General features: G+C 31.4%; 2 protein-coding genes across 2 annotated transcripts; one reads left to right on the forward strand and one right to left on the reverse strand.

Annotated features, from left to right (window-relative positions):
* Positions 1-1,791: 1,791 nt before the first annotated feature.
* On the reverse strand, positions 1,792-5,241 carry LOC123910415 (COP9 signalosome complex subunit 8-like). The gene is made up of 6 exons (XM_045961510.1): positions 5,087-5,241; positions 4,877-5,008; positions 4,712-4,791; positions 4,021-4,202; positions 3,120-3,227; positions 1,792-2,092 (listed from the first exon to the last, which is right to left on the reverse strand). Exons 2-6 carry the CDS (start codon positions 4,958-4,960, stop codon positions 1,953-1,955), a joined length of 594 nt encoding a protein of 197 aa, XP_045817466.1. The 5' UTR covers positions 4,961-5,008; positions 5,087-5,241; the 3' UTR covers positions 1,792-1,952.
* Positions 5,242-6,894: 1,653 nt separating this feature from the next.
* Positions 6,895-8,662, forward strand: LOC123910416 (TATA-box-binding protein-like). Its single transcript, XM_045961511.1, has 3 exons — positions 6,895-7,034; positions 7,293-7,374; positions 8,198-8,662. Exons 2-3 carry the CDS (start codon positions 7,298-7,300, stop codon positions 8,424-8,426), a joined length of 306 nt encoding a protein of 101 aa, XP_045817467.1. The 5' UTR covers positions 6,895-7,034; positions 7,293-7,297; the 3' UTR covers positions 8,427-8,662.
* The last annotated feature ends 2,806 nt before the right edge of the window (positions 8,663-11,468 follow it).

Here is an 11,468-nt window from a genome sequence, read left to right on the forward strand (position 1 = left end):
AAATGATTTTTTTTAAATTAAAATAAATGAAAAGTTATAGTTTTTTTGGTCAAGAGTACGTTTTTTTTTATCATGTGCATATCAGATTATTATTTATCTTTTTAGTCAAAAATATATAATAATTATCTATCTATAATAAATATTAGTCAAAAAAAATCTATCTATAATAAATCAATAATTTATATCCTTTATTAGAGATTTAATAGCAAAAATATAAAAATCAGAATCCTTATCAATTAAGGACTAGTTAAGATAACTTGGTGAAAGGTGTTTAGAACCCAACACGTTAACGTGTGGTTCAAATACAGAAAGCATGACAAAGACATAAATAGAAAAAAATAATCACAATAATTAAAATTACCATAAAGCAAAAATATCAAATAGAGAAAGTCTAACAAAAAAAGGAAAAAGCCCCTATCGTGTGTCCAAAAAAATAAAATAAGGATAAAAGTATAAAACAGAAAGAAGATTACACCAAAAAAAGATATCCCTATAAAAGATTTGTCCAAAACAAAAAAACAAAATCACTATAAAATAACCTTCGACCCTTGTTTTTGTTGTACACATAATATTCTCTGTTGTTGTCCTTTTCAATGGCATGCGAAAACAAGAATACCCAGAAAGAAAAGTTTGGTTCTTTTTCTGAAATGGAGATTGATGTAGCGAAACATCTAATACAACTTAGCAATAGCACAACCAACTCGGATGAAAATCGTCAGAGCAATAGCAGCAACAGCGTCACCTTGCAATTGAAGGGTAGTGATGATATTTCACCACCATCGTCACCGGCGGATTCAATTGAGGATGTGTTGGCTGATATAGAAGAAGATGAACGATTAAGGAGGAAGAAGAAGAGGATTCGTTACGTTGAAGATTTATATAGAGTTACAGTTCCTATAGTTAATTATAAGAAATAGGTTGCATTAATAACTGACTTGTGGTAGAAGCTAACTTTAGTTAGATACAGGTTCCATATATAAAATGTAATAGTCTTCAAATACTTTACAATTACAATAGCCTATGCTGAGAAATTATGTTAATTTAATCTTTCTCTTTTTATTTTTTGTTTTTTTATATAAACATTATATTTAAATTTTTGGTAAAGATTTTTGTTGCGAATCCTTCGAGTAAAGAGATAGAGAGGACCAAATTGTTTAGGTTATCTTTGAGTACGAGTGGGGAACAAAATTTTGTTTTCACAGTCTAGTAGTGTTATGTATATTACTACCAGTGTGTGAGGTAGGGTTTGGAGACTCAAATTTTTGGCTGTATTTCTTATTATTCTTCTAAGTTCAAATCATGGATAGTTGCAGACCACGATTGCATAAAATTCTTTGTAAGAAACCCTATTTAAAATATGATCAATACAAAGAATCAAGGTAAATGTGCTACAAATGTTAACTAATTTGTATTTTTTAAATGCAATCTAGTGAGTCAATTTACTTCTTGCTGGCAACAAGGTTGAACTTCATATGCTTAATTGCCATGGATTCGCGCACTAATCGCATGTTTGCAGGATTAGCAAGGCAACAGTATTCTTGGTTCAAGGCCAAGTTCAACAAATCATACTATTTGTTTTTGTAAGAACTATTGTAACATAAAGCAATGATGTGAAGTCATAGCTTTCTTTATTCAACTCGTTAACAACTTCCGATTCCAGTTTTTTAGAGTTATAAAGTAGCAATCCTAAATTCAATTCTGACGAAAATACATAAGCATTATCCTCCGATAAATAGCAGATTAATACGATGGAAAAAAAAAATCAGTATACTAATATACAGAGACATTGGATCTCTCAAAAGCCTGTCTAATTTGCAATTTCTTTAGTGTTTCACTGTCATACAAAATTAAGTATGTTCAATAACTACTGAGTATGTGCGAATCATAGATCAAAGTTAAAACATGAAAATTTGTTTTCCAAAACTATCAACAGCTTCAATGCTAGTACAGAATCAGTGCTCAAGATGGAAAACATATTCTGTCAGCTGTTGCAATTTACGGGGGTCTAGTTTCTGCTCGGTCACAACAGGTTGCTTCTTCACAGTAAGCATCCGAGAGGCATAGTCCACAGTCCAACCTTGCTGTAGCACATCTGCAATCATACAATCAAACAGTCTATAATGATATCACAGAGAGGTGGTTGATGAAATTTTCAAAAGCCGGCAAAAATAACACAACACTGGTGAGGTTTCAGTTTCTAAGATAACTGTAAGTTATTGACATGTTCACCTCTAGCCAGCAAGATTCAACACAGCTAGTACAGAATCAGTGCTGTCAAATAGTAGATTGTTCAAATTCCACCATGCAACAGCGTTAGAGTGCTGCGGTTGCTGCAATTTGACAACACTAACTGCTAAAACGTGCATTGTGAAACAACAGCGGTTTGTCATAATTCTGTTACATTATAATCGCTATTTGACAACACTGATTAACTATCAAGAGACAATAATCATGTTGGCTTGGGCTTCGAGTATAATTTTTGAGAAGTTTCCAATTAGTACTCTTTCTAGGAGAGGAAAAATTTAAAACTAGTAATATTTGATAATGCAGAGAAAAGTTGTAATCTTTAATTCATTTTTAAATTCCTTTTGGTTCCCTTTTTAGCTATCAGCTATGACTACATAAATTTCTTTGATTACATCACATGGTGAATGATGAACCTTCTAACACATTCTCTTATTGGCCATCACATTTTAGCTTACCATTTTGATGCGCTACTTTACAGTCTACATAGGAAACTACCAATACTTAATTTAATTATATACGGTAGATATATTGTCAGTAGTGACATGGAATATATGAAGGGAATTGGAATCCACTTTCACTAAACACAACGTGTATCATAGTCCTCCCTTTACAGTTAATATCCAAGTGCAAGATTCAAAGGAGTATTTCCAGTAGAAGAGTAAAAGAATAGGTAGGTGCCATGTGCCAAACATTACTAATAAACTTCATATATACAGCAGAAAAATGTTTGCCTTCAAATGTTGACCCAATCAGGGTATATTAAAAACAATATTGCCTTCAAATTATCAGGTCAACATTGTTTATGATCCAAGAGGTGCTAACACAAATAGATATGCATTGTTTAACTGAAAAATGAACATAAAATTACTTACAACTTGAAGCATCTTCCTCACTCATTCCCAGAAATAAAGCAACATCTTCAACAGTTATTGTAGAATAAGCAGATACAAGCAGCTGAAAAACCTCCTTTGTGTAAAGCTCTGGAAACACCATATTGGTATTAACATTTACTATGTATTAGAAAGAAGAAAAAATGCAAAATACTTGTGCACTTAATATAAAAATTACAGAAGTGGTACATTACAAGTTGACTGTATTGAATGGTATCCATGGCACCATTGTCAACAGTACATGTTAGCCTAAGAAATTACATTGTTCAACTACTTCTTTTCGTATTAGATATTTGTATATGCAAAGGAAAGTCCAGCCAAGACAAAAACAGGTGAGAATCACTGCTCTTCCCAAATTCAAACTATAATACTATTTTTCCCATCAAACTAATAAAACTTTTTGCAAATTGTTTCCATCCATTACATACTAAGGCACCATGTAACTATCACAAACACTATATACAGCAATGCAAACAACCAATAATATTTTTTTTATCCAACAGTTTCCGTCCATAACATACTATGGCAACATGTCACTATCTTGAACACTATATACAGCAGTACAAACAACCAATAATACTAAAAATTAAATGACCAATACATTATACATCCATGTTTTAGTGATCCTCCTACAGAGAAATGACTGACTTGGTTTCAGCATAATAAAAGCAAGGGCAACATTAACAAGATAAAACGGGCTATAATAAAAGCAAGGGCAACATTTTGATAAATTAGGAGTCTATGATAACAGCTAGATTTTTAAGATATTCAAAGTTTAGATAGAGGGAAAAGAATCATGCATGAAGATCCAAGAGTTTTCTTCCTACAGAACTTTCACAGCTCTGGTAAAAAAACAAAACAAAACAAAACCTTAAATGCTTACCTGAGAAAGCAGCAACAAAATCCTGGAGACCCTGACTCCACTCAAAACCACGGATTGCCTCATGTACTCCACCATAGTTCCGTAACCAAAGTTGTTGACCAATTTTCCACACAGCATTGACTTCAGGGTTGCTTTCTTTGATTGAGGAAGGTATAGTTTTCCATAGAAAACGAGCACTGTTTCTGCAATATCACAACAAAATACATGAAAACCTAAAATCAAAAAAAGAAAGTGAAAGACATAACTATAACCAACCCCATCCCTTCCAAAATATTGGTCCTATTAAGCACTTGTGGCAAAAGTAAACACTAATCATATGAGTACTTATATGGATAAGCTATTTCTATAACAAAAAATAAAACAAAGTCAAATCGTTTTCATATAAACTACCTATTTTCATAAATCATCATTCCTATACAACTTATCGAATTAAGCTGAAAACACCTTATGGACATGTCATAAGTTGTAAAACTATAGTAGTCTCACAAGTAGTTAAACTCAAATAAGTCGTCAATCTAAACCGGCTAATTGTGAATTGTAAAACAGATTATATCAGTCCAAACATTATTAAACCAATTCAACTTTGAAACACATTACACATATAATTTCCTCTTGATTAAACATTATATACTGATGCATAATAAAATATGAATGAACATAAATATAATAAGAAAGAGTGAAAATAGATTACATGTCATGAACATAAAAGTGAGAGAGAAGATGAATTGCGTAGGGCCAATCGTTGTGAAAAGCAGCACCATCAGCTGCAACCTGAATCAATAAAAAAAATCAAGTAAGCGATGAAATACACACAAAAATCTAACGAAACGAAACAGTGACAGTGAAAGAAACTAACCTGAAGCATGAGATTATCGCAGATATCTGCAATTTTCTCGTATGATTTCGATTCCAATGCTGCCGTCACCGCCGATAAATCCATTATTATCTTCTCACTCTCCTCAAATACTACTAGTTTCAGATCAAATACCTAACCGTATAATAAATATTCAATTTGAGAAAAATCATAACCTAAAAATTGAAACAAGAAAAAATTCCACATTCATACCTCGATTTGATGTGATGCGATGCGATGCGATGATGGATGAAAAATTCAGTTGAACCAAACTAGTGAGGTTTCTGCGTGTTGCTCTTTGTTTATATATTCCGTCCTAACGACGTCGTTTGTTTTCTACGACAAGAGAAAACCCCAACTAGAACCATGTTTTCTCTCCCCAACTCACATTTATCTTTTATATTCCGAATATTCCAATTTTGTCCTTGCAGAAAAATTCGGTTTGTAGAAATTGAATTTTTACTAATGCAAATTCAGAGTAAATTTTGATTTTTAGAAACCGAAATTTGTTTTAAAGAAAAAAAAAACTTCAGTTTCTACGAATCGAAATTATTTCAAGGGCAAAATTGGAAATTCAAGGGGATAAAAGATTCACGGGGTGGGAAGAGAAAACATCACTAGAACCAATATGAAGCCTAGCGAAATCAAGTTTTTGGGCTTTGTTCATCTAAAGACCCGTGCGAACTGACTTTTGTCAGTATACAATATTGTTAAAATTTATTTAGAATAAAATATTTAAAATTTTTTATATAATATTGTTAATATTTTGGTCCTTTATCTTATTTTTTTGTAATACTTTGGTCCTTTATCTTTTTTTTGTAACACTTTGGTCCTTTATCTTTTATTTGTAACACTTTAGTCCTTTATTTTTTTTTATTTGTAACATTTTAGTCCCTTTTTTTATAACAGTTTGGTCATTTATATTTTTTTATTGGTAACACTTTGGTCCTTTATTTTTTATAAATAAATAAGATAAGGATCAAAGTGTTACAAAAAAAAAGACAAAGGACCAAATTGTTACAGAAAAAAGATAAAGGACCAAAGTGTTACAAAAAAATAAGATAAAGGACCTGCAGTGTAATTTTGCCTATTGTTAAAATTTATTAAATGAATAAATTTGATTATATTTTTTTTTTTGACGAAAAATTTAATTATATTTATCAATGATAAATTATCCTATTTTTTATGTATCCTTCACAAATAAACATTTAATTTGTATGCACTATCGATGTAAAGTTTTTTACACGTGTATCATGTTTGAAATGAAGTGACATGTGATCCGATGATGTAAAATAATCGCCATATTAATATCATTTAAAACATATTATATTATATTTTTTAGTCCATGAATCTAAGAAAGACTCAAACTAATAGATTTTTAATAGGAAGACAAATTCCTCGACAAAGGAAAACAAATTGGAGAACAAAAACAACAATTAAGCCAAATATAACTTTTTGATAAAAATTAGGTGTCTTCCGTACATAACACCAGAGATTAATTCTTCAAAAATTAGGTGTCTGTTTTAAATTTTATTACCGCTATTATCTTTTTTTGTTTTTCACCACCAGTTTAATCTGGTTTGAGGGTCAGTTCTGGCATCAAGTGGTTGCAGCCCCCTCCCGATCACAGTTGCGGGGGATCGAACCGTGGTCCTCCCTACCAAGTTCAGCGCCAATCACCGCTGAACCAACTAATAATTGTGCTACCGCTACTATCTTTCATTACACTAACTTTGGTCGTTTAAAATAAAATAATAATGTCATCTCATCTAAAATCTCTTGAATTGTTGATAAATTAATTTATTGAAAGGGAAACATCAAGATTTGATTAAAAAATTTATTTAAAAAAAAGGCAAAACAAGATTTGATTAAAAAAAGATTTGTTTTTTTTAAGAAAACTTAAGATATATTATTGCATCAAATCAGAAAGATTTGATTATCACAAGATTTGATTAAAACAAGATTTCTTTTATTTTTTGGGACATTATCACACAGAAAGCTCAACACCTAACTCAATCCAATTCAAATGCCTATAAATACAAATACCTCTTTATTTATCTCTCATCTTTCTCCTCAACCTATAAAATAATCATCTTTTCAAATTCCTCGCGCTCTATTTTTCCAGAGACACAAACCCTAATTTTTCTCTCCAAAAATCAAGGTCTGATTCTGATTTATCTAAATCATCATTCATATATACATACATAAATACCTAATTTTGAGAAAACTTTTGTGATTTCAATTAGATTCATGAAAATTGAAAACCCTATTTCTTCAATTGATTTCTGATTTTTTAAACCTAAATTGATCGTTTTTGTGATGAGATGAAAGTGAATAATTAATTATGAAGATGGTATTTTATTTTTTGTTGATGATTGATTAAGCTTAATTTAATTTGTTGTTTATAATAATATATTAGGGTAGATGGCTGATCAAGTATTGGAAGGGAGCCAACCTGTAGATCTAAAGAAGCATCCTTCTGGGATTGTGCCTACAATTCAGTGAGTATCTAAACTATTAGTTAATATATATGTTATTTCTTAATCAAGTGTTTTATTGTTAAAAAATAGTAACTAATTATTGTTTGATGGGTATGGATAAATATTAGGTTTTGTTTGTTTCATTTAATAACAATTGGAGAATTTTGAGTTATGGGTTTACTCTTTTTTTGGGTGAGATTATAAGTGAACTGAAATTGTTAGTATCCAATAGAAGAGTCCATGGACATGTATGATGATATTATAGACAATACTTGATACTTTAACTCACCTTGATTGTTACCTTGTGATTTTTCATGGAGATAATCAATGATGGATTTACCTGGATTGAGGCTAAAATTTTATTTTTCAATGTCTTTTTCTTTTACATTGTATATAGCTAAGTGGCCGTTGGAGAGGCTATTGTTTGTATCCTTATTTATGCTTATTTGTTGTGTCCGGGTTGAGTTTTAATGTATTTGTTGGTTGCTGATTTCACAATGATTGTAGCAAGTTCATTAATTACTATACGCGGCCCATAAATAGTAGATTGTCATCTTAAGTGTATTTAGTGTACAGATAAGATGGTAGATTCTCATCTTAAGTCCATTAATTACTATACGTGGCCAATAAAAGATGGTAGATTCTCATCTTAAGTGTATTTAGTGTACGGATAAGATTTTTAGAAATCATTGTACAAAGAGTCCAACAGACAGGCGTTAGCCTTACAACATCTATTAATTTTGCTTTTAGTTATCACGTGCTTTGTATATCAGATAGCTTCCCCCCCCCCCCCCCCCCCTATTTACTTTAGCATAAACTAATTACGATGTGTTTTTACTTTCAGAAATATTGTTTCAACAGTCAATTTGGATGCTAAGTTGGATCTCAAAGCAATTGCTCTCCAAGCTCGTAATGCAGAGTACAATCCCAAGGAGGAAGAAGAAGATGATTCAATTGAGGATGTGTTGGCTGATATAGAAGAAGATGAAAGATTAAGGAGGAAGAAGAAGAGGGTTCGTTACATTGAAGATTTATACAGAGTTACAGTTCCTATAGTTAATTATAAGAAATAGGTTACATTAATAACTGACTTGTGTTAGAAGCTAACTTAATTAGTTAGCTATATGCTGAAATATTATGTTTAATCTTTTAATCTTTCTCTATTTTTTTGTTTTGATATAAACACTATATTTGATTTTTTGGTAAAGATTTATGTTGCTAATTATTCGAGTTATCTGAGTACAAAGATAGAGAGAACCAAATTGTTTAGGTTATCATTGAATATGAGTGGGGAACAAAATTTTGTTTTCAGTCTAGTGTTATGTATAATTTACTACCAGTGTGTGAGGTAGGGTTTGGAGACTCAAATTTTTGGCTGTATTTCTTATTATTCTTCTAAGTTCAAATCACGGATAGTTGCAGACCACGATTGCATGTAATTCTTTGTAAGAAACCCGATTTGAAATATGATCAGTACAAAGAATCAAGGTAAATGTGCTTCAGATGTCACTAATTGGTATTTTTAAATGCAGTGAGTCAATTTACATCTTGCTGGCACCAAGGTTTAACTTCGGCTTAATTGCCATGGATTCGCGCACTAATCGCATGTTTGAAGGATTAGCAAGGCAATAGTATTCTTGGTTCAAGGTCAAGTTCAAGAAATCATAATACTATAGTTTTTGTAAGAACTATTGTAACATAAAGCAATGATGTGTACTACTCATAGCTTTCTTTATTCAAGTCGTTAACAGCGTTTCCAGTTTTTTAGACTTATAAAGTAGCAATCCTATATTCAATTCTTAAAAAAATACGCATGCATTATCCTTCGATAAATAGCAGATTAATACCATGAAAAAACAATAAAAAATCGGTATCCGAGACACTGGATTTCTCAAAAGCATGTCTAATTTGCAATTTTTTTACCATTTCACTGTCATACAAGAGAAAGTAACTACTGTGAGCAAGAGTTTTAGAAAACAAGATTAAAAGCTTCAATGCTCGAGACGGAAGACATATTCTGTCAGTTGTTGCAATTTACGGGGGTCTAGTTTCTGCTCTGTCACAACAGGTTGCTTCTTCACAGTAAGCATCCAAGAGACATAGTCCAACCTTGCTGTAGCGAATCTGCAATCATACAATCAAACAGTCTTTAATGATATCACAGAGAGGTGGTTGATGAAATTTAATGCTTGATGAATTTTTCAAAAGCCAGCAAAAATAAGACTACACTGGCAGAGGTTTCAGTTTCTAAGATAACTGTAAGTAATTGACATGTTCACCTCTAGCCAGCAAGATTCACCACAACTAGTACATTGAATCAGTGCTGCTGTTGCTGCAATTTGACAACAATATGTGCTAAAACGAGCATTGTGAATTTGTGAAACAACAGCGGTTTGTCATAATTCCGTTACATTATAACCGTTATTTGACAACACTGATTAACTATCAAGAGACAATAATCATGTTGGCTTGGGCTTCGAGTATAATTTTTGAGAAGTTTCCAATTAGTACTCTTTCTAGGAGAGGAAAAAGTTAAAACTAGTAATATTTGATAATGCAGAGAAGTTGTAATCTTCAATTAATTTTTAAATTACTTTTGGTTCCTTTATCAGCTATCAGCTATGTATCAATTAGTTTGTTTAGCCAGTCCTACCTAGAGGGAGGACAAAGTTTGGTCGTTGTTAAAAGATGACATCAGAATTTTCCATGTAAACTAAATTAGTTAAAGACATTAAAGAAATCCTGAATACCACTACTAATCCATATTGATTTATTATGTTTGAAGAGAAAAATCATGAAAATTAGGGTAGCATTTAAAAAGTAGAATTTAAACATATGGTAAGTGGGTTTATGCATTATCCACGCTTCAAGTCTAAGTGGGCTCTTGCCTGATGGGCGTGTTAGAAATAATATAAAATTATTGATATGACTCTATCCTAACAGCTTAACCTTTTGGGATAATCGGTTATTTGACAACTTAAGACCTCTTTTCTATTTCTTCATTCACTCATTAATTCTACTAAACATATATACGACACATTTGTTTTGTAGTTCCGTTATTCCCGGTCTCTGTCCGTCTTGTGCAGAGACTGATTATTATTAATAATATATTTTGCCGATAAAAAAATAAAATTTAATTCATGCTATACAACGGATGAGTGTCATAAGTCATAACACTTGCAAAAAGAAAGTAATAGAATAATTTTATTAAGAGTAGAATAACAGAAAACTATAAACTACAAGTTATCATCTACATGAAGCAAATCAAACGAATCATAAATTAATCAAAACACATTATAGGCCAAAGAAATTATAGAAATAAATTACATTAAATTATAATAATCAAACGGGAAAAACTTTAAAGCTATTTACAAAAGCAAAAACTGTGACAAAAAAGGTTGGAAGAAAGAAAGTGTGGAGGTTGGGCTGAGAGTGTGTATTAGCAAAAGATATAACTCAGATGCCTCACCCTCATTTGATTAACTTTACAGTTTGCAAGTTGTTCCACAAATGTATTTTTTCTTCCAATGGAAGTAAGCAAAAAAAAAGTTTTCCAAAAAACCACATTTGACTATGGAGTTAACAATTTGTTGAGACTCCTTTGACAGCAATTGTAAATTCAGTATCTCCGTATCTCCTCCAACTATTTTTTCCTATACTCATTTCTTCTTAAAATTAATCGAAGAAATGAGAGTCGAGGAAAAAATTAAGTGAAAATTAAGGACATTTGATGGTGTCAACACAAGAATGATATTACACACTCAATCCATCGAATCCACACTGCTTGTAAGTTAGAGATTGCTTTCTTGGACTGATCGCTATAGCACAATCCACGGAAACCTGTGTATTATAGTTCACCATCGTTAATTGAACGGTAAAACATAGCTTAGTTAAAACAAAACTTGATTAGTGCTCTCTCCGTACTAAAATATAAGTAAAATATGGTCAACAAAAGCGGATGTATTTGGTCCAAATTTTTAACCAAATACATCAAGTTTATTTGACTCATTTTTGCTTATATTTTGAGACGAAAGGAGTAATATTTAACAAGATAGATGATAGATAAAGAAGGTTCTATCAAAAAATAAAAATAAATAGGAAGGTGGTGTAAATAG

The sequence above is a fragment of the Trifolium pratense genome, linkage group LG2, assembly GCF_020283565.1.
Source record: "Trifolium pratense cultivar HEN17-A07 linkage group LG2, ARS_RC_1.1, whole genome shotgun sequence".
NCBI classification, from domain to species: Eukaryota; Viridiplantae; Streptophyta; class Magnoliopsida; order Fabales; family Fabaceae; genus Trifolium; species Trifolium pratense.